The following is a 24,602-nucleotide window of genomic DNA, read 5'->3' as shown; positions in this document are numbered from 1 at the left end:
AGCCCATGTCAGCACCTCCAAAGGGCCTCTCTTAGCCTCTTGGATTTCTTCACCTCCATGACATCTTCTCCTGGCACTTATTACACATAGGGTAATTGTTGGTTTGCCTGTTTCACACACTTAGCTGATTTTCTTTATTTGAGTTGCTGGTTATAGCACAAAGCACATAGTAGGCATTCAATAGATGATTATCAAATGAATAGATGAATGAGGGGATAACGAATGAGTGAGTGAGTAAATGAGGGAATTCATATTATGGAAGGAGTTGTTTTTAAGTTTTCCACCATTGGAATTAAAACTAGATGCAGGGCTTCCCTGGTGGCACAGTGGTCGGGAATCTGCCTGCCAATGCAGGGGACATGGGTTTGAGCCCTGGTCCGGGAAGATCCCACATGCCACGGAGCAACTAAGCCTGTGTGCCACAACTACTGACCCTGCGCTCTAGAGCCCATGTGCCACAACTACTGAGGCCTGCACGCCTAGAACGTGTGCTCTGCAACAAGAGAGGCCACCGCAATGAGAGGCCCATGCACCGCAACAAAGAGTAGCTCCCGCTCGCCACAAGAGAAAGCCTGCGTGCAGCAACGAAGACCCAACGCAGCCAAAAATAAATTTAAAAATTTATTATTTAAAAAAATAGTTAAAAAAAAAACTGGATTCATCTGGGACTTCCCTGGTGGCGCAGTGGTTAAGACTCTGTACTCCCCATGCAGGGGGCCCGGGTTCGATCCCTGGTCGGGGAACTTGATCCCACACGCATGCCACAACTAGGAGTTCGCATGCTGCAACTGGGGAGGCCATATGCCTCAACTAAGGAGCTGGCGAGCTTCAACTAAGACCTGGTGCAACCATATAAATAAATAACACAATGATTTTTTAAAAAAGCAACTATATGCCAATAAAAATTAATTGAAAAAAGAAAACTAGATTCATCTAAATATGCTTTGTGTCTACTTTTCAGCATCAGCTATGCCCCAGGTGAAGCTAATCAGTATATAACTCACAACTCAGGGATGTTCCATCCACCCAGGGTAAATTGATAACCACTGTGTGATGGGAATAACAGAAAAAGACCTGACATATACACTGGGGTCCCTAACAAACTCACAAAGAGTAGTAGAACCAAGAACCCTGTACACGAAATTGTATCTATAATATTTAATAGCTTCAGGTACTATGTGAATAAGTGTTTTAGGAGGATGTGAGAATATAACAGAGAGCCCCATAAGTTAATATGCAAGAATCTGTTTATAAAAAACACAAATCCCTGGCCTCTCAGAGATTCTGGATCACTAAGTCTCAGGTGGACCTGGGAGTCTAAATTTTAATGAGATTCTTCCCCATCCCCACCTTGGTGATTTCCTGCAAGTGTTCCGGAGAAAACACTTAAAAAAAAATTTTCTTTTTCTGGAGAAAACGCTTTTCAGTGGACTAAGGAGAGACTGATGGGCCAGAGTTATCAGGAAAACAGAGATGGGACTTAGGCTGAAGCTTGGTGGATGGGAAGAAATCTCCTTTGTCTTATGGTAATTGGCAGAAACCTCTCTATCCAAATGCGTCATTATGTTGATTGACAAAATGCACTTTCATGACATTGCAGAATAAGGCATAGTTCTCTGTTTCCTTTTTTGTTTTTAATCTAACACAGAAGCAGGTTTTTAATTGACTGCTTTTTTCCCAGTTTTCACTTTTACCTGTTAAATCTTGACACGTTTCTACACTTCAGAGTTTCTAAGGATCAAGCATGCTGGTTATTGCTGTCTCTTGAGTCGTGATGATATTTTAAACAAGGACTATTGCGTGAAGAGTAGTGCAACATGAAATGTCTCCCTCTGTGAACACCACCGAGAGACCACCTCTTCTGTCGTCCTCGCCAGTATGACCTGGATGGTTACAAAAGTTCTGTGGAAGTACTGGTGGCGTTTCCATGTTTCTAGACAGGTACCATAAAATAGGCTGCATCAGAAACATACCTATCCACTGTCATGCTGAAAGCTTGATAGTGTGTTCTCCAAAGCAAAGCAGACTTGGAAGGTGTTAGTTGTTTGAAGATTGCCCATCAGAAGGAATACATTTGTGGACAGTTCAGGGAGCTGAGAGGGACTAATTCTGTAGGCTGGCAGTCAAGTTGGCCCAAGTGAAAGAAGAGTGACAGTTGATATCTACCTGGGAGAGGAGAGAAGAGTCTCAATAGTGACAGCTCAGTCACCGAGCAGAGGGTGATAAGTAATACCCAATGGGAAAAGACCAACAAGAATAACTCCCACTTGCCTGTCTTGAGTTTTGGTAATCAGTCACCTGGAGATGTCTATGTACAGTCAGACAAGCAGGGCAGGCACTCACTGAGTAGTTCCATATACGTCTTCAATTCCGACAATACAGATATGGAAGGCATTATATTTTAGCACCAGTATCTGGTTCTCTTCTCCTTGCTAGGTACTCAGAAGATGAAATTTACCAGCTCCCCTCGCCTTCAGTTGGGTCCTGTGACTAGTTCTGGCCAATGGCCTTTAAACTGAAGTGAGTTCTGGAACGAGACAGTACAAATCCCTACGGTGTTCCCCAGTTTCTCTGTTCCCAGCAGCGCTGGAGGCCTCCTGTGGAGAGGGTGAGGCAGCCTGAATACTTGAGTTACTCCATGTACAGGAAGATCATAAGATTTATCATCCAACCAGGACAGTATTGGGATGAAAAGGGTGCTATTAATAATTATGCCAGGACAAGACACATACACTGGACCATCCTGGGAAACCAGGACATAGAAGCACCCTACTCCTGGAGGACAGTCGGTTGCCAAGGTACCCAGACCGTGTGTCAACAAGCAGTTCAGTTATTTATTAAGTCACTGAAGTGTTGGGGTTGTTTGTTAACCCAACATAACCTGTCCTATCAGGACTACTAAAGTAGGTTATTCTCCAGGCCAGTTGTTGTCTGAAATTGGAGAGTGATGCCGTAGCTCTTCTGTACTTGCTGAAAAAAAGGCAAAGACAGTGGCTGCCTCCAGCAAGCGTTGACTTGATTGACTCATGTTCCCAAGGAGCCTATCTTCTGTTCTTCTCACATCACCACCGAAAGATCTACCGTTCACAGAGCCGTGACTGCCGAAAGTCTGTTAAAGCCGTAAGGAAAAGCAAGCACCCACTTACATAGCATTTCACTTTTTGTCTCTTTGCATCCTCATGACATCCTTCTGGGGTAAGTAGGACGGACATCGTATATCCATTTCATAGATAAGGAAACTGAGACTCAGGAGTTGTAAGTGATTTGTCGGAAGTTACATTGCTGGTGGAAATAGCTCCATCCAGACCCACTTATGTCACTTCAGGGGGAGTACAGGGGACTCCCATACATAGACTTACTGTACTGTGGCCACAGGACTCAAGGCTAGGAGAGGATTTGGTAACACCACTTTTCTGGATGTGCTGTGCTTTGCAGTACTATCTGCTTACTTAAGAGAAGCCACCCTAAAATACTGTGGATCAGATGTCATAAGCAGCATGTGAATAAAAGAGCAGTCCCATTGAAGGATGCCCTGTGGCATCCAGGAGGCTCCAGAGGCCAGTTTTATGGATTCTTAAAACATCTTTTTGCCACTGTAGCCCCAAAACTTAACACTATGATTTGATCCCAAACATGGCCAATTAGATTTTCCTGCCTTTCTTTAATGTTCCCACCAAAACAATTAAAATAAAAAAAATTTTTTTTAAAAAGACAGACATACTGTGATGCCTTGGACATTATTCAGATCCAGTAGACTATTGGTTACACCTCTCTGAGCTTTAATGACTTGACACTTGTTTGGAGTCCTTCCCCTTCATCCCCCAGACAAAGTCCAAGCCATGCAGTCTGGCTGGTGAGGGTGCTGCCTTCCCCAGGTGGGGAGATTCTAAGCACAGGTGCCCGAGGGGGAAACCCCACCACCAGGACATGTGGAGATGAGAAACTTGTTGTTTGAGAAAAGGCCACAGACAAACACAGCGCCTGCCAGCCACCAGTGGTGGATTCTAACTCACAAGGAGACGGGAGGAACCCCAGAGTGAACTGCCATGTGGCTGACAGGGTCTTGGTGCTCTGGCTGGGTGTCAAGCCTCAGCCTCTGAGGTGGGAGAGCCAAGTTCAGGACATTGGACCATCAGAGACCTCCCAGCCCCACCTAATATCAAACGGCAAGAGCTCTCCCAGAGATCTCCGTCTCAACACCAGCACCCAGCTCCACTCAATGTCCAGCAAGCTCCAGTGCTGGACACCCTATGCCAAACAACTAGCAAGACAGGAACACAACCCCACGCATTAGCAGAGAGGCTGCCTAAAATCATAATAAGGTCACAGACACCCCAAAACACACCACCACCAGACGTGGACCTGCCCACCAAAAAGACAAGATCCAGCCTCATCCACCAGAACACAAGCACCAGTCCCCCCCACCAGAAAGCCTACACAACCCACTGAACCAACCTTACCCACTGGGAGCAGACACCAAAAACGATGGAAACTACAAACCTGTAGCCTGCAAAAATGAGACCCCAAACACAGTAAGTTCAACAAAATGAGAAGACAGAGAAATACACAGCAGATAAAGGAGCAAGGTAAAAACCCACCAGACCAAACAAATGAAGAGTAAGTAGGCAGTCTACCTGAAAAAGAATTCAGAGTAATGATAGTGAAGATGATCCAAAATCTTGGAAATAGAATGAAGAAAATACAAGAAACATTTAACAAGGACCTAGAAGAACTAAAAAGCAAACAAATAATGATGAACAACACAATAAATGAAATATAAAATTCTCTAGAAGGAATCAAAAGCAGAATAACTGAGGCAGAAAAACGGATAAGTGACCTGGAAGACAAAATAGTGGAAATAACTACCACAGAGCAGAATAAAGAAAGAAGAATGAAAAGAATTGAGGACAGTCTCAGAGACCTCTGGGACAACATTAAACGCACCAACATTCGAATTATAGAGGTCCCAGAAGATGAAGAGAAAAAGAAAGGGACTGAGAAAATATTTGAAGAGATTATAGTTGAAAACTTCCCTAGTATGGGAAAGGAAATAGTCAATCAAGTACAAAAAACACAGAGAGTCCCATACAGAATAAATCCAAGGAGAAACATGCCAAGACACATATTAATCAAACTATCAAAAATTAAATGCAAACAAAAAATATTAAAAGGAGCAAGGGAAAAACAACAAATAACATACAAGGAAATCCCCATAAGGTTAACAGCTGATCTTTCAGCAGAAACTCTGCAAGCAAGAAGGGAGTGACAAGACATATTTGAAGTGATGAGAGGGAAAAACCTACAACCAAGATTACTCTACCCAGCAGGGATCTCATTCAGATTCAATGGGGAAATTAAAACCTTTACAGACAAGCAAAAGCTAAGAGAATTCAGCACCACCAAACCAGCTTTACAACAAATGCTAAAGGAACTTCTCTAGGCAGGAAACACAAGAGAAGGAAAAGACCTACAAAAATGAACCCAGAACAATTAAGAAAATGGTAACAGGAACATACATATGTATACATATAATACATATATTTTAACCTACAAAATTTACATAATTACCATAAATGTAAATGGATTAAATGCTCCAACCCAGACATAGACTGGCTGAATGGATACAAAAACAAAACCTGTATATATGCTGTCTACAAGGGACCCATTTCAGACCTAGGGACACATACAGACTGAAAGTGAGGGGATGGAAAAAGATATTCCATGCAAATGGAAATCAAAAGAAAGCTGGAGTAGCAATTCTCATATCAGACAAAATAGACTTTAAAATAAAGACTATTAGAAGAGACAAAGAAGGACACTATATAATGATCAAGGGATCAATCCAAGATGAAGATATAACAATTGTAAATATATATGCACCCAAAACAGGAGCACCTCAATACATAAGGCAAATGCTAACAACCATAAAAAGGGAAATCGACAGTAATACAATCATAGTAAGGGATGTTAACACCCCAATTTCCCCAATGGACAAATCATCCAAAATGAAAATGAATAAGGAAACAAGAGCTTTAAATAATCCATTAAACAAGATGGACTTAATTGATATTTATAGGACATTCCATCCAAAAACAACAGAATACACTTTCTTCTCAAGTGCTCATGGAACATTCTCCAGGATAGATCATACCTTGGGTCACACATGAAGCCTTTGTAAATTTAAGAAAATTGAAATCATATCAAGTATCTTTTCCAACCACAATGCTATGTGACCAGATATCAATTACAGGAAAAAATCTGTAAAAAATAAAAACACATGGAACCTAAAAAATATGCTACTAAATAACCAAGAGATCACTGAAGAAATCAAGGAGGAAATCAAAAAATACTTAGAAACAAATGAAAATGAAAACATGACCACCCAAAACCTATGGGATGTGGCAAAAAGCAGTTCTAAGAGGGAAGTTTATAGCAATACAATCCTACCTCAAGAAACAAGAAATATCTCAAATAAACAACCTAACCTTACACCTAAAGCAATTAGAGGAAGAATGAAAAAACTCAAAGTTAACTGAAGGAAAGAAATCATAAAGATGAGATGAGAAATAAATGAAAAAGAAATTAAGGAAAAATAACAAAGATCAATAAGACTAAAAGCTGGTTCTTTGAGAAGATAAACAAAATTGATAAACCATTAGCCAGATTCACCAAAAATAAAGTGAGAAGACTCAAATCAATAGAATTAGAAATGAAAACGGAGAAGTAACAACTGACACTGCAGAAATGCAAAGAATCATGAGAGATTACTACAAGCAACTATATGCCAATAAAATGCACAACCTGGGAAAAAATGGATGAATTCTCAGAAAAGCACAACCTTCCGAGACTGAACCAGGAAGAAGTAGAAAATATAAGCAGACCAATCACAAGCACTGAAATTGAGACTGTGATTAAAAATCTTCCAACAATAAAACGCCCAGGACCAGATGGCTTCACAGGCGAATTCTATCAAACATTTAGAGAAGAGCTAACACCTATCCTTCTCAAACTCTTCCAAAATATAGCAGAGGAAGAAACACTCCCAAAATCATTCTATGAGGCCACCATCACCCTGATACCAAAACCAGACAAAGATGTAACAAAGAAAGAAAAGTACAGGCCAGTATCGCTGATGAACATAGATGCACAAATCCTTAACCAAATACTAGCAAACAGAATCCAACAGCGTATTGAAAGGATGATGCACCATGATCAAGTGGGGTTTATCCCAGAATGCAAGGAGTTTTCAGTATATGCAATTCAATCAATATGATAAACCATATTAACAAATTGAAGGAGAAAAACCATATGATCATCTCAATAGATGCAGAGGAAGCTTTTGACAAAATTCAACACCCATTTATGATAAAAAAAAACCCTCCAGAAAGTTGGCATAGAGGGAACTTACCTCAACATAATAAAGGCCATATATAACAAACCCACAGCCAACATCGTTCGCAGTGGTGAAAAATTGAAACCATTTCCACTAAGATCAGCAACAAGGCAAGGTTGTCCACTGTCACCACTGTTATTCAACATAGTTTTTGTAGTTTTAGCCATAGCAATCAGAGAAGAAAAAGAAATAAAAGGAATCCAAATCAGAAAAGAAGAATAAAGCTGTCCCTCTTTACAGATGACATGATACTATACATAGAGAATCCTAAAGATGCTACCAGAAAACTACTAGAGCTAATCAATGAATTTGGTAAAGTAGCAGGATACAAAATTAATGCACAGAAATCTCTTGCATTCCTACATATTAATGATGAAAAACCTGAAAGAGAAGTTAAGGAAACACTCCCATTTACCATTACAATAAAAAGAATAAAATACCTAAGAATAAACCAACCTAAGGAGACAAAAGATCTGTATGCAGAAAACTATAAGACACTGATGAAAGAAGTTAAAGATGATACAAACAGATGGAGAGATATACCATGTTCTTGGACTGGAAGAATCAACATTGTGAAAAGGACTATACTACCCAAAGCAATCTACAGATTCAGTGCAATCCCTATCAAACTATCAATGGCATTTTTCACAAAGCTAGAACAAAACATTTCACAGTTTGTATGGAAACACAAAAGACCCTGAATAGCCAAAGCAATCTTGAGAAAGAAAAACAGAGCTGGAGGAATCAGGCTCCTGGACTTCAGACTGTACTACAGAGCTACAGTAATCAAGACAATAAGGTACTGGCACAAAAACAGAAATATCGATCAATTGAACAGGATAGAAGGCCCAGAGATAAACCCACACACATATGATCACCTTATCTTTGATAAAGGAGGCAGGAATATACAATGGAGGAAAGATAGCCTCTTCAATAAGTGGTGCTGGGAAACCTGGACAGCTACATGTAAAAGAATGAAATTAGAGCACTCCCTAACACCATACACAAAATTAAGCTCAAAATGGATTAAAGACCTAAATGTAAGTCCAGACACTATAAAACTCTTAGAGGAAAACATAGGCAGAACACTCTATGACATAAATCACAGCAAGATCCTTTTTGACCCACCTCCTAGAGAAATGGAAATAAAAACATAAATAAACAAATGGGACCTAATGAAACTTCAAAGCTTTTGCACAGCAAAGGAAAACATAAGATGAAAAGACAGCCCTCAGAATGGGAGAAAATATTTGCAAATTAAGCAACTGACAAAGGATTAATCTCCAGAATTAACAAGCAGCTCATGCAGCTCAATATCAAAAAACAAAAAACTCTATCCAAAAATGGGAAGAAAAGCTGAATAGACATTTCCCCAAAGAAGATATACAGATTGCTAACAAACACATGAAAGGATGCTCAACATCACTAATCATTAGAGAAATGCAAATCAATGCTACAATGAGTTATCACCTCACACCCATCCAAATGGCCGTCATCAAAATATCTACAAACAGTAAATGCTGGAGAGGGTGTGGAGAAAAGGGAACCCTCTTGCACTGTGGGTAGGAATGTAAATATATACAGCCACTAGGGAGAATAGTATGGAGGTTCCTTAAAACACTAAAAATAGAACTACCATATGTCCCAGCTTTCCCACTACTGGGCATATACCGTAAGAAAACCATAATTCAAAAAGAGTCATGTACGACAATGTTCATTGCAGCTCTATTTACAATAGCCAGGACATGGAAGCAACCTAAGTGTCCATTGACAGATGAATGGATAAAGAAGATGTGGCACATATATACAATGGAATATGACTCAGCCTTAAAAAGAAACGAAACTGAACTATTTGTAGTGAGGTGGATGGACCTAGAGACTGTTATACAGTGTGAAGTAAGTCAGAAAGAGAAAATCAATACATACCGTATGGTAACACATATATATGGAATCTAAAAACAGACAAACAAACAAACAAAAAATGGTCCTGATGAACCTAGGGGCAGGACAGGATTAAAGATCCAGTTGTAGAGAATGGACTTGAGGACACAGGGCAGGGGAAGGGTTAGCTGGGACCAAGTGAGCGAGTGGCATGGACATATATACACTACCAAATGTAAAACAGATAGCTAGTGGGAAGCAGCTGCATAGCACAGGGAGATCAGCTCGGTGCTTTGTGACCACCTAGAGTAGTGGGATAGGGAGGGTGGGCGGGAGACGCAAGACAGAGGAGATATGGGGATATATTTACACATAAAGCTGATTCACTTTGTTATAAAGCAGAAACTAACTCATCACTGTAAAGAAATTATACTCCAATAAAGATGTTAAAAAAAAATGAAGTAAAGAAAAAAAACATTTTGGGAATTCCCTTCAACTCCACGTGGAAAATTGCGAGTGAATGCAGCTCTCTGCTTCCCTGCCCTCTCCAAATCTGCCTTTCTCCATGCAGTGATATCCCCATGCAGGATTAGCATAAGCCTGCCTACGAGAAAATTTATGTGTCTTTCTGTTCACATACAGCTGGCCCTGGAGTGAATACGATGCAGTAATTCAAATTAGACTAGCACCTTTCGATCTGTTTATGAATGGTGTTGCATCCCCATGAGTGAATTAGAGCACTGTGGTTCCTGGGTAGTGGTATTATACTTGCAAAATTTGTGCTGAATTAAAAATATATATCATCTAAGAAAGAAATAAGAAATCCCAGGCCTCCAACATTTATCCAGAGTGAGTTTCAGTTTCAGTGCAGTTTTTCATTATTGTCACTGTAGATTTACTATTCCCAACTATTAGAGCCAGGATAAGCAGAGATTGGGTTAAGAATATCAAAGTCACGGCCAGCCTGGGGATTGTCCCTGCTTACATGCTTAGATATTCTGGCTTCTAAGTGAGGAAACTCATTTGCTAAGGAAACAAGTCAGTGCAGTTGGGCGGAACCTAGTTCTAAACTAGTAATGTTTCCACATGAACAGTTTCATCTTGAAATTGAGTATTAGTCAGCTTTTCCCCTCCTTAACTTGAGGAAAGCTTTGCACTGCAGTTAAACTGGGGAGGGAGGATGGGTTGTCAAGGAAAGCAATGGGAGTAGAATGGGAAAAAGATATTTAAAAGCAAACGATATGTGAGGCCATGCAAAATATGTTCTTCATTAAGATAACTCTCCGATCTTTTCTCCCCTAGCAGTAGAGCCCTGGGGTCTCTTAGCAGAGATTAGTCTGCTAGATGCTAAAGGATGTCCAGACTAGGGATTGAATCTAGAAAACCCTGGCCTTATAAGGATAATATTTTAACCACCTAAGCTAATTAGTTGCAAATGAAGCATATGAACTGTGGACTGCATATTAAATGTGACAGAAAGAGCAGGGAGTTATTTCTAGGAGATATTTGATTTGTTTTCCTAATGACCAGGATCCCTGCATCTTAGCCCCACGGGTCGCAGCTTAAGAATTAGCCCCTCTAGTCTTGCTGGTACCTCTCTCTTGTTACTACTTTTCTCTGACCAGTTACATCTACATATGGGTCTATGGGGAAATGAAAATATAAGGAGCCAGGAAATGAATGTGTGAAAAAACTATTAGATTCATTCATTCACCCAAAAAAGAATGTATGGAACACTGAGCCAGCAACACTAACTATGCTTAGTTGTTAGAGATAAAATATTATAACAAAGACACAGTCAGTGACCTCAAGGAACTCAGAGATCATTAATAAGATGCTCTAAGGCTATGATGGAAAAGTACACAGAGTGTAAAGAAAGTACAAAGGAAGGGCTTCTCCTTAAGGCCAGAAGAGCATCTACTTGGTGGTCCACCATGCTCAGGCACAAAGGAGATTGTGGGGTTTACCTTTCCAGGCTTTCTTCAGATTCTGTGCGATTTTGAAGCTGCCTGGAGACCCAGTGGGCCTGCTATGGCAGGTCAAGGGCACTCTTACAGATCCGTCTGAAGATAAACTGCCAGGTCAGCACACTCATTGGAGGTGACGACCAAGATTCAGAACAGTGTAGCAAGCAGAAGCTAAGGTGAAGGTCAGAGTGCCATACATACCTCCAGTCTCTGATCAAACAGAACAAACAGACTGGGAACAGCCTCAAGACCTTCAGACATAGAAGCAGAAGGGCCAGCAACAAATCTATAGACAAGTGACTTCTCTCCAGATATAAGATGATACCACACCCAAGTCTCCTTTCTCTGTAAAGATCGTGACCCATGCAACCAGACCTGCATACACCTAGGAACCATCTATGGAAGAAAAGCAGTTGCTTCTCTTCAACATTTTTACCCAAGAGATATGGTCTGCTTTTAAAAACAAACAAAACGTTGTCAGTAATTTAGTATAAATAATTTTTAATATACAAAAAGTTGAATGAATTTTACAGCGAACACCATATACCCAGCAACTGGATTCTACCAGTCGCCTTTACTGTACTTGCTTTACCATATGTCTAGCCATGTATCCATCTCTCTCTCCATCCATCTGTCTAATCGTTGATGCATTTCAAAGTAAACTTCAGGCATCATTACATTTCATCCCAAATTATGTACATACTTGAGCATGTATAGCACTAATTAAATTTCCATATTTGTTTATGGTGCATTTTTTTCTTTCAAGATAAAATTTATATACAGTGATACACACAGATCTTAAATGTAGCCTTTGATGAATCCCAACAAATGCTTACACCTGTGCAATACAAACCCCTGTGGAGATACAGAACGTCAGTGTCATCCCAGGAAGTTCCTTGTGTCCCTTACCAGTCAGTCTCTGCCCTCCCTGGCAATCACTGTTCTTAAATTTTATATCACAGATTAATTTTTCCTGCACTGAAGTTACATACAAATGGAATCATGTAGTATTTAGTCTTTTGTGTGTGGCTTCTTTCACTCAGCATCATGTTTGTGAGATTCTTCCATATCATTGCATGCATCAGCTTATTCCTGTTGTTGCTGAATAGGATTCCAGCGTGGGAAATATACACAGCCACACCTTGTCGTATTGCGCTTTGCTCTGTTGTACTTCCCAGATACTATATATATTTTTCTTACAAATTGAAGTTTTGCGGTAGCCCTGTTTTATCAGATGATAGCATTTTTAGCAGTATTTTTTTTTTTTTTTTTTTTGCGGTATGTGGGCCTCTCACTGCTGTGGCCTCTCCCGTTGCGGAGCACAGGCTCTGGACGCGCAGGCCCAGCGGCCATGGCTCACGGGCCCAGCCGCTCCGCGGCATGTGGGATCCTCCCAGACCGGGGCACGAACCCGCGTCCCCTGCATCGGCAGGCGGACTCTCAACCACTGCGCCACCAGGGAGGCCCAGCAGTATTTTTAATTGAGGTATGTACATTGTTTTTTAGACATAATGCTATTGTACATTTAATAGACTACAATGTAGAATAAACATAACTTTTATATGCAATAGAAAACCATTTGTGTGACTTGTTTTATTGCAAAATTTGCTTTATTGCAATATTTGCTTTATTGCTGTGGTCTGGAACCAAACTGGCAATATCTTTGAGGTTTACCTGTTAACACAGTTGCTTATATATTCTCTTATTGATGGACACTGTTTCTTAGTGGATTTAAAAATCCATCGTGTTAGACAAAGTGTAGGATTTATAGTAAGATTTGGGCAAAAGTTAATGCTAGTCAGCATGTGGAGGCTCAAGACAAAAGATGTTTGATTTTATACAAAATAAATGGATTGTATTTTTTCTGAATATCCCAGTGGTAGTGTGCTTAAATTTTTTAACCCTGCTAATAGTCATCCAATGAAGGACTGTCTTGTAAGCATTTCTCTTTTTTCCAGCAGATATGGGAAGGATGCTTGTCCCCATTTTGGCCTTTGACCTTGCTAGATGAGTGCTGTTCTCTATATGGGGTCACATGGGATGACTTCACAGGGAGGAGGCTCCAGGTGAAGGAGAGGTGCTGCAGTGACTCAAGCCCCTCAACCTTCTTTCTATTTGAACTCCAGTCCCTTTTTTTCTTGTCTTTAAAATGAAATTCGATCATGGCAGCACCCTTGCTTAAATTGACACACTTTCTCAAAATGAGAAGATTGGTAGTCAAATAGAGTGAAACACAAGGAGAAGCAATTTGCACGTCACAGCAGCAGCTGTCAACAAAGTGCATGGTGTAGGTGAAGAGAACATGGCATGTACTTCTAGCAGAAGTGGGTGGGTTCTGATCTTGCAGCCTCTCACATAGGAAAATATGGGGGGATATTGAGTAATTGCATTATTAGTTTCATTTTTATTTAATGTGAGTAATCAGCAAATACTTAGCTTAAAATATTTCTTAAAAACAAAAATATGATTCGGTTCAGCTTTTAGTTCAAAGAGCCTCATCAGTTACTAGTTTGAGCCGGGGAGTGTGGCTTCTTGTTTTGTGTTCATTTTGTTCTATTTCTGTGAAAAATGACATGCTAAACTGAATATCTGATCACAAGATTCACAAAAGAACGCTTCAGTCTAATGTTCTGATCAGTTCCCAGAGTGTCATTAGGCAAAAGAGAGGGCTAACTTTGGGGAGGAAGAAAGGGATGTGGAAGACTTCACTTTCCTTTACCTGCTATTAGAATGAACAGCTCCCAGTGTGCCCTGGGATTGTGTTTTCTAATAGTATTTTCATTATTGAATGAGTTAAGTTCTTCAGGGCTCAAATCATATTCTCTGATGGTAAAGAGACTCCTGACGTTATCAGGCCCTGAATGATTAGGTAGTTTCCTGCCTTGAAAGGATTCAGGAAACCATTGTCTTTGAATATTCACTTCCAGAAGGATCTTCCTTTGTTGGGTAGGGAGACTGTCTCTGTGAGACATGGATGCAGACCCAATGACGACTTCCCCAGTCATCTGCTCTTTAGAAGGGGGTCTGTGACAAAGGTGGACCCCTGGGTACAGGGGGAAGGTTTTGTTTCAGATCCTCACTAATCCAGCTCTTATGTGCTTTTGAATTGTTATTCTTCTCATGTGTTCTTTTTTAATGTCCTATTTTTCTAACTTTAAGTTAGTACCCTTTTTAAGCAAAACCTATGTTTTTTTCTTCCCCTAGAGGAAATACTATAGGAAAAGTTTATTAATTAAATGATATGTACCTTAAAACATGGAATCTATTTTCAATTAAATACAATTCCTACATTTATATCTATGTTACTTGAAATATACTGTTTGCATATGAATTTGGTTTATTTTTTCTGACTTGTGTAGGACTTAATTTTTTAAAAATAGTTCACTTAATGTACATTAGAATTTATTGCATCTCACTAAGTATAATTTTGGCCTAGACAGTTTTTAGTTATGATAGCTACTTGACTGGTATTTAGAGGAAGAAAGGATTTAATCTCAGGTCAGACAAAAGGAAAAAACAAAAAAGAACTAGAAGACATTAATTAAGGTAAGTGTTTAACGATAGATTGAACCAATCAGCAATTTAAAAACAAAAACAAAAAACTCTGCCCATCCCTGACCTGGGGAAAGGAATTGTGTTATTTTTAGTCACATCTGGGAAACAGATGATAGATTATTCTGTGTGCAGACTGGTAATGCAATCCCTCATACATCAGCTATCAAAATAATAAAACAAAGTAAAATGTCATTGGGCATTACACTACAATGGATGATGCTTCATAGTCGTTGATTTTCAGGAAAATAGAGAAGTTTGCTAAATGAGAATTTTTTTAAAAAAGATATCATTAGGGAATAATGGTATATTCCTATCAGGTTCAGAATATTTCTCTGTTAGCAGATTCATAAAGGTTATGAAAGATGAGACAACTTAATTTTTTACCAAGGGTAGGGCTGGGTCCCTACAACTCTGTTCCAAGCTGTAGCTTGGAAATGAAATTGGTTTTAATTAATCATGAATTCGTGCCAGAAAAGTGTTCACCGTGTTACCGTGGGTCTAGGCTGTTTGTGATCCTGTTTTAACAACTTTCTTTCCACCCCCTCTTTTTTCTTTCTTTTTTTTTAAACTTTGAAGCTAAGAAGAACGGGGGGAAGGTGAATAAATGTTTTTCTTTTTGATCCAGCAACTTGTGCGTAGAACTTTTAATTATACAGAAGAGATAATTCAGCAAGATATGCACTGAGACAGAATTGTATTTTAATTTATTGATGACAAAGACAAGATTTTATTTGAGTTTTAACTGTTGGCCCATAATTAAGCCAAATGTTTATAAACGAATAAAATAAGGATTTAAATAAGAAAGACTTTCAATCTCTGTGCGAAGATAGGAAGAAAGTAGACTAATATTTAGGAAACAAGAGGCTAGTCCCTGCTGAGTGATGTTGAGCAAGTTATTAACATTATCATTATTTTTCTTATTTATGGTAGATTTAGTAAATATCATGGAAAATCTACTGTCATTCAAGAGGTTGTCTCTGTTTATATAAAATGAAATAAAGTATTAGAAATTGGCTTTCATCACTTATTATTTCAGAATTTGTGACTTATTCACACCTATTTTTTTTCACATAAAGCTCTCCCCAGGTCAGAAATAATATTGTTGCTTTCTTGGGTGCAGCATCCAATAGGTTTTCACAAAGACAACTCTTAATTAGGAGTTAAGACTCCTCTTCATTTCAGATCATTTCCCTGAATGTAAATAAGTCCTAGTGGAAAGAGGATGCTGTTTTTACAGTCGTGAAAATGGCTTAGTCCTAATTCCCTGTCCAACTAACCGTGATCCCATAAGTAAGCCATTCAACCTTTCTGGACCTTGGCTTTCTCATCTACCACAGAGATATAATGATACTTTAAAAGTGCATTATAATGATTAATAGACGTGAGAGGTCTTTGACAAGTTAAAAGTACTATTTAATTTTATTATCATTAATAACATAAGATATGTGAAAATATAGGGAACAGACTTTGCCTTCCTGGCTGGATGCATGAAGAGATGGCTTGAGTAAATGTATAGTCAAAAATCATTCTCTGCACACTCATAATCAGTGTCCACCATCTTCTCGAAATCCTGAATGGATCCTGGTGCCATCCCCTGTGAAGGCAGAATTTCCCCAGTTATAATCCAGGTTTGGATTGGCCCAGTTCATCCGCAGTGTCTTTACTCTTCTGCTAAGTAGTGATGCGCCATATGAGTAGTTGGCATTCTGAACCACACTACCTTGGTTACTGTAAGGGTCTTGCCACTTCTGGGAATTCAGATGCCTCCTAGAGCCCCTAATTTGTCTTGCTAGAAGCCCTAGTGAGAGAGAGATGCTGGGTCAGCCTGCTTCCCCCGACAAATCTCCTAAACTAGGATTATATTGAGTCACTAAAATACATGCTTCAGGATGGGACTTGAAAAGACAGCCGACTGGGCTTCCCTGGTGGCGCAGTGGTTGAGAGTCCACCTGCCAATGCAGGGAACGTGGGTTCGTGCCCCAGCCCGGGAGGATCCTACATGCCGCGGAGCGGCTGGGCCCGTGAGCCATGGCTGCTGGGCCTGCGCGTCCGGAGCCTGTGCTCCGCAACGGGAGAGGCCACAACAGTGAGAGGCCCGCGTAACGCCAAAAAAAAAAAAAAAAAAAGACAGCCGACTCAGTTTCTGGGCATGAGAGCACTGTGTTCATTGTGATTAGTTTGGGCAGCCTGCTCTCAGAGTTCTGGTCCATGAATCCTCACAGATGAGTCCCAAGGATAAGGCCATTCGAACATAGTTTGAACATACACAGTCAGTGCCTGTTACAGAGTAGGCACTTAATATTTTTTAAAATGAATTAACAAGGGATTCATATAATAATGTCTACTGAGTACCTACTTTATCTGTAATTGAGGGAAGTACATAAATATATGACATGATTCGATATCAAATATTGTAATTTACTTCAGAAGACAAAGCATGCATACATGAAATCCTTGAGTATTAAAGTGGAGAGTTTTTAAGTGATAGAATGAATGATTTAAAGTATAGGGCTATAAGAATTCATAGAAGTAGGGGACTAATAAAGAAGTCTCTTAGGAAGTGAAACTTGAGGTGGATTTTGAAAGATGGATGGCCCATGAGAAGGTGAAAGTGTGTTGGCATTCCAAGAAGTAGTAACAGCCTGAGACAATGTCTGGAAATGGAAATGGGCGTGTGTGTTTTACTCTTTACTTTTGGGTTTGGGGGAGGGGGTTGGGAAGGGGAGGGGTTTGAAGTGGGTATTTAAAATACGATTATAGCATACAATATATATTATAATATAACCTATAGAGTTACTCATAAATGTGCACTAAGATGTATTTGTAAAGATATTTCTTAATTCAAATAGCAAGCTTTTTTGAAGTAATTTAAATTCCATCAGCAAGGGAATGGTTAAATAATTTATGGTGCCTTCATATCATGGAATATTAGGAAGCAGTTGAAAAAAAGTAGATCTTTGTGTGCTGACATAGAAAGACCACCATGGAAAGACATAACAGTGCATTAATGGCGAAAATGGATTCATGTAGGATTTGTCAACTTTGAAAACTGATTTTAAGAAGTCAAAGGGGTATTTCAGGAAACTTACTGGGGTGACACTGTGTGTCAAACTGAAAGTGAAGAGGGATGTTGGGAGATGTTTGCATGTGTGCAGACATAGTAGGCCAAGGATAGAGACCTGAATGGTAAAGAGAGAGAGAAGCCAGAGCCATTCTGCAGAACAATCGCAAAGGACTTCATGACAGATTCTTAATATGGGGGTTGAAGGAGAGAGAAGAGCAAAGAGATTTCCAGGTTTAAGTTGAGGGAATAATATACTAAAGAATGATTTCTACTAACTGGAACAGACCCATGTTAATAGGAAACATTTCTTAAAGAAATCATTTATTCATTTATCTATCTACCTGTCTATTTATTTATTTATTTTGCTTGTTTTTCAGGATGGAAGAAACAGTACGAAATCTCCTGCAGAGTCAAGGACCTCCAGAACAGAAAAAAGAAGAAACTGTTAATATAATGGTCTATCAGGTACACCACGTGTCTTGCTCTTGGCTGGATACTGGTTGGCTTGTTTTGCTTGGATTTCTCTAGCTCTGTCCTCCCTAACCTGGAGATAAATAAAAAAGGGTGGTCCAGACCCCAGTGCTGGGAGCCACACCAGTCACCTCTGTTACCAGTCACCTCTGTCTGAGGAATACTGTACACATTCATTTAACTCATCCATTTCTTGTACTTTGTGAAAGGAATTGTAGGTTTGGTTGTAGGAAGGTGCAAAAAATACGTTTATAGAGATGCAGAGAGACCTATAGAAGTATCGCGGAACTCTGTGGTCAAGGCTGTAAGAGAGGCATCTACAGCATTCTCTGGAACACAGGGGAGGCACTGACTCCTCCTGCCCAGGGAAGGTAAAGAATACTTCCCAGAGGTCTGACGTTTAAGGTGGACCTGAGGGGTAGAGAACAAGAGAAAGATCATTCCAGGCAGAGGGAAACCTAGGTAAAGGGGCAGTGGTATGAACGTGCATGGCAGGCTCCTGGAGAGTAAGAAGCTCACGGGGACTGCATATGGCTGGTGAGATGACAAGTTTGATGGTGAGACTGAGGAGACATGGAAGAGCTGGCCGAGGTTAGGTCTGTCTTCTCAGCTCATGGGTGTGGTCTTGCACCTCAGGCCATGTGGAGTCTATAGAGGTCCAGAGAGAGTCAGTGGTCAATGCACTACCAAGTTGTCTTTTTTTTTTTTAAATTAATTAATTATTTTTTTTGGTTGTACCGCATGGCACATGGGATCTTCGTTCCCTGACCAGGGATCGAACCCGCGCCCCCTGTGTTGGAAGTGCGGAGTCTTAACCACTGGACTGCCAGGGAAGTCCCAACAAGTGACCTTCTGATAGCCCTTATCCCACGGTGTTTTAACATTAGTGAAGTGACCAGGCTGGGAAGCAGGGCATCTAATCTGAGCATGACCCAAGCTGGCCGTACAGGTGAGAAGGTTCTGACAGCAGAAGAAAGAGCCCAGGCACTCTGTCTAGATCAGTGTAGGACTTCCATTGAAGAGCACTGAAAATCACTAATAGGCAACCAGTATCCACTGCACAACTATGCGTAGGGGGCTTTCGAAAGCTAAAGAAGGAAAGGAAGTGGGCCAAAGTTCAAGGTGATCACTGGGCAGCCCTAGGTTTTGGCTAGCTAAAGAGCATGTGGGTCTGGGGAGGCAATCCTAGGAATCCGGCTGGTAAAGACCGTTTCACACTAGCGTCCCTGAATTCATGGGTTCTGGACTCTGCAACCCCACTTGTGATGACAAAGATTGAGAGGAATCTGACAATAAAAGTCACAGTATCATATAAAGTTAAGAAATCTAGATAGAATTAACCTTAAGGAGTCTGTGTCCTAAATCGTTGACTCTTGAGGCATCTACAGAACGACAGTATGACAACGGGGACAACTGTTCTCTATCTCCAGTGAAAGCAGTGTAAGGAGTTGACTTAAGCCGCCTTGGAGGAGCTAAAAGTTAGCTCCGTAGGGACTTCGCTGGCTGTCCAGTGGTTAAGACTTCACCTGCCAATGCAGGGGCTGTGGGTTCAGTCCCTGGTCGGGGAGCTAAGATCCCATAGGCCTCATGTCCAAAAAACCAAAACATAAAACAGAAGCAATATTGTAACAAATTCAATACTTGAAAAATGGTCCACCTCAAAAAAAAATCTTGAAAACAAAGTTAGCTCCATAACAACAGTAGAAAAACTACTCAAATCCATTTCTCAGGACAAGGTTTAGATTCTTCTTGAGGTGGCCTTCACATAGGAAAGGCATGCCCGGCTTTTCCTGATGTGTGGTCGCCTACAGTAAGGATAAGGATTTAAGTCCTTCTAGCTCTGAATCTTTCCTAGGTATTACATTTGCTTTGGCAGAAAACGGATGTATAAGTGAAAACTCAGACTCGACTCTGCATTACATGCTTCTGTTTAGCCTGAAAGAGTCATATGAACCTGAAATGTCACTCTTCCGTCCCCACTCACAGGTAACACCAGGCTTTAATTAGAACTAAGTAATTCAGCATCCCTCCTGTGCGTTTTCCAGCCTCCTCACTGTGGCTCTGTTTCACCAAGTTCTTAATTTTCTTTTCATCATTCTTTGCTAATCTCTTCACACACTTGTTAGCCAAAACCATGGTATACACTCTTATCATCAGAATTCGTTTTGTGAAACCGGAAGCTTCTTAGAAAAACAGAGAGACTTTTTTTTGTTTTCTTTTTTTTTTTTTTTTTTTTTGCAGTACGCGGGCCTCTCACTGCTGTGGCCTCTCCCGCTGCGGAGCACAGGCTCCGGACGCGCAGGCTCAGCGGCCATGGCTCACAGCCCAGCCACTCCGTGGCATGTGGGATCTTCCCGGACCAGGGCACGAACCCGTGTCCCCTGCATTGGCAGGCGGACTCTCAACCACTGCGCCACCAGGGAAGCCCAAGAGAGGCTTTTAAAAATGTGTTTTCCAACTATTTCCTCTTAATTACCCAGTCTACTAGATTTGGGAAATCAGCTCTTCTCTCTAGAGAGGAGAGAGTTACTGATGTGAATTCATGCTACACGGAAGGGATTTTTCAGCTATTGCTCTAATTGGCCTCAGGCTCATTATATGGAAAATTGGAGAGGGATTTGGGTTACATGAACCATAAAGGTCATTTGTACATTCAACAGCGATTTATTGAGTTTTTATTGTGGACTAGGCACAACTTTGTCCTCTGGGGATTCAAGACCTGAGAACAGAGAGAAGGGTGGCACTGAGACCCAGGGAGGTCCCTGTCACCTCGGGCATCCTAGTATTCTAAATATGGTGAATAGTAGGAAAATTGGTTGTGCAAGATGTATGTGATGAAACCAGTGGAGTGCATAGTTAACACTCCCTGAAGCCGAATTCTTTGTTTTGGGTAAGAGCTGGGAAATTTATTGCTTCATAATATGGAGGGTTATTAGCACACCTGACTCAGATTTTCCAACTGTAAGATTTCTCCGACAGGAGCCAGAGGCCCATGCAAAGCTGAGACCCACAGGAAATCTGGAGTGGGTTTTATTTTCCATCATGGAAGTGTTTGTTCTGAGGCTTTTATCATCAAGTTAATACAGTAGAGTAACAGCTTTCTGAGTTCCAGGCCCAGTGCTAATTGCCAAGCATGCATGTGAAGGGTGGTCTTAGTTTGTTCAAGGGACGTGTTCCCGAAGACATCTCAGAGTTGGTTACTTGTATCATTTAGAGCTTGTATAATTTCACCTGGACCAGCTCAAAGGTCAGTAGGTGTTTCTGTTCAGCAGCTGAGATAGCCACCCTGTAGCTGTCAGTGGTTTCACCAGCTTTGTCACTGTGCACTTCTTGACTCTTTTTGTAATTTGGAGAGTTTGTATCATTTCAAGGTTTGGGCATGAAGTGACATTAATGCCATTTTTATGTGACTACAGTTTCCAATTTGTCTAGTTCAGAGTCCTGTTGACTGTGACTAGACTGTAGCTCATTCGGTCCCCACAACTGTGCAGGAAGTACTGTCACTATCCTCACGTTAGTGAGGATAGACGGGGACATAGGCTCCCAGAGGTGACCTCTTGCCCAAAGGTGCAGGCTGGAAGTAGCTTAGAAGGGATTCGAACTGTAGTCAGTCTGACTCCATGGCCTCGACTCTATGCGGAGAATTTCTGGAGAGATGAAATGATGGTGCCCAAGTTATGTAGCTAGATGTCATCTAAGTTGGAACTTGAACCTAAGCCTTTCCACTGGCCATTTAGAGCTCTCTCCATTCATTCATCTTTCCATTCATTTGCTCATTCATTCATTCAAATGACAGTTATTCATTTATTTTTGGACCTACGTATGTTAGGTTCCTGTTGCTGCTGTAACAAACTTAATGGCTTAAAACCACACAAATTTATTCTCTTTTAATTGTGGAGGTCAAAAGTGTAAAATCAGTGTACTGGCGGGGCTGCATTCTTCCCGGAGAATTTAGGACAATTATTTCCTTGCCTTTTCTAGATCCTAGCATTCTTCGGCTTTGGGCCCTTTCCTCCATCCTCAAAATACATCACTTCAAACTCTGGTTCCATTGTCATTTCTCCTTTTCCTGAGTTTGACTCTCCTCCCTCCCTCTTATGAAGAGACTGATTACATTGGGCCCATCCCCCTAACCCAGGATAATCTCCCCATCTCGAGATATTTCATTTAATCACATCTGCAAAGTCTCTTTGGCCAAAGAAGGTAAGGTAACATATTCACAGGTTTTGGGGATTAGGTAGGATGTGGACATCTAGGCGAGGGACTTTGTTCTGTCTATTACACTAAGTAACGCATGAACCCAGCAGGCTGGCCGTACCTAGTAGATGCCAAGCTAAGTGCTGGAGATACAAAGAGGCCTTTTTCTGGAAAGCTCAGTTTATAGGTTGCTGGAAATTGGGGAGGGAAGGCAGATAATTAATTGAATATATGCAACAATGTGATAGGAGCCCACAAAGCACAAGTTCTGGGAACAGAAAGGAAGATGCCACCAAACCTACTGCACTGCTCTCCCCAGAGACTCTTCTCCTGCCTAGGACTTCCTTTCAACAATCCTTTAACCTTTGCTTTTAGTCTCTGTTGTCATGGACTCAAGAGTCAGGCACCCCACAGCCTGCCTTTCTCAGAACATCTTATGTCCCTGGTATTTTAATATAACCATCATACTGTCACCACACACATGTTTGGTGCTTTACAGTTTTCAAAGTGCTTACACAAAATGGATCTCGTTTGTTCATTTCAGCAGCCTCTAAATTAGATATTAACCTGCTCATTTTTAAGGATGAGTCTCAAAGAGGACTCTTTCAACTCTGGCAGATGCTAAGTGGTAGAACTAGAAATAAATCTCAGACTTCCCTAGTGAGATACATAGAGTGAAACTGAGCACTTATCAGTGGGATAATCAGATGGCCTAACTTCCCAGCTCACAAAATCCTTGTCTCAAAATACAAAAATAAGTGAAAGGAAACTGAACTCAATGAATAAGCCATATAATGTTTGTGCCTGACATTTCTTCTATGGGAGAGACAAGCCCGTGAGTAAGAGAAATATTACCAGTATACAGAGGGAAAGTGATATACCGAGCACCTAGGATAGATTCCTTTCATTATGGGAAAATAAAAGACCTCAAAGGATTGTCTGTAGAGGAGACTGAAAAAGGAGAACCATCTTCCATTTCCCTCTTGCTCTGTTTCTGTCTCTAGCTCATTCTTTCTAGGTATTTGGGGGTTTCTTCTGTATCGTGGGATACATTCTGTATGTTTGTTTGTTTGTTTTTATAATTATTTTAATTTTAGAACCTTCACAGCTCTCGGACAGATGAATACTTGTTAAATGAATGAATGTATTTTTAAATGAGAAAAATGTTGAGAGAATATTTTTATTTTCAAATATAAACCCTAGATTAAATATTGCAAGAGTATCTGCTTAAAATATGCATTATTAAGTGCCTGCTGTAAAAGGTATACATAACTTCTTAACAAGTGAACTGGGTTATCAATATACAAATCAGTGAGAGCCTGTGGCTGATTGTTCTCTTCCCATCGCTTGCTGTGTTTATACACTGGCGTAAGGACTCTGGCTTCCTCAGACAGAGCAAGTAACTGATTTGCAGGAAACATAAAGTCGCTTCCTGCTTTTATTTTTATTTTATTTATTTATTTATTTGTGGTACGCGGGCCTCTCACTGCTGTGGCCTCTCCCGTTGCGGAGCACAGGCTCCGGATGCGCAGGCTCAGCGGCCATGGCTCACGGGCCCAGCCGCTCCGCGGCACGTGGGATCTTCCCGGACCGGGGCAGGAACCTGTGTCCCCTGCCTTGGCAGGCGGACTCTCAACCACTGCGCCACCAGGGAAGCTCTGCTTTCTGCTTTTATAGACACTGCCAGACTTATTTAAAAATTTATATTCTGTGCACCAGTAGTCTTTCTTCAGTTCTTATGAAATAGTTTTTACAAAAAGTGAAAACGTTACTCATAAGCAACTACAAGGAACTATAAAACCAGCTTAGTAGATTAAAAACATTAAACATTTACTTTATTTAGAAGTAAATGACTATATGTTATGTACCTTCCTTATGGCTGACTCTTTTTTTTTTTTTACATCTTTATTGGAGTATAATTGCTTTACAATGGTGTGTTAGTTTCTGCTTTATAACAAAGTGAATCAGTTATACATATACATATGTTCCCATATCCCTTCCCTCTTGCGTCTCCCTCCCACCCTCCCTATCCCACCCCTCTAGGTGGTCACAAAGCACCAAGCTGATCTCCCTG

General features: G+C 40.6%; 1 protein-coding gene across 5 annotated transcripts in view; it reads left to right on the top strand.

The window, feature by feature from the left end:
- Positions 1–24,602, top strand: part of NCKAP5 (NCK associated protein 5) — a 1,063,262-nt gene that overhangs the window by 712,819 nt on the left and 325,841 nt on the right. For all 5 annotated transcript variants that reach the window (XM_081241961.1, XM_081241963.1, XM_081241960.1 and 2 more), the window contains exon 6: positions 18,238–18,325. In XM_081241961.1, the coding sequence (XP_081098087.1) occupies positions 18,238–18,325 (88 nt within the window). The remainder of the gene's footprint in view (positions 1–18,237; positions 18,326–24,602) is intronic.

Source organism: Mesoplodon bidens (genome assembly GCF_964165515.1).
Source record: "Mesoplodon bidens genome assembly, chromosome: 8".
Classification (NCBI taxonomy): domain Eukaryota; kingdom Metazoa; phylum Chordata; class Mammalia; order Artiodactyla; family Ziphiidae; genus Mesoplodon; species Mesoplodon bidens.
This window is presented reverse-complemented; position numbering and strand designations above follow the sequence as displayed.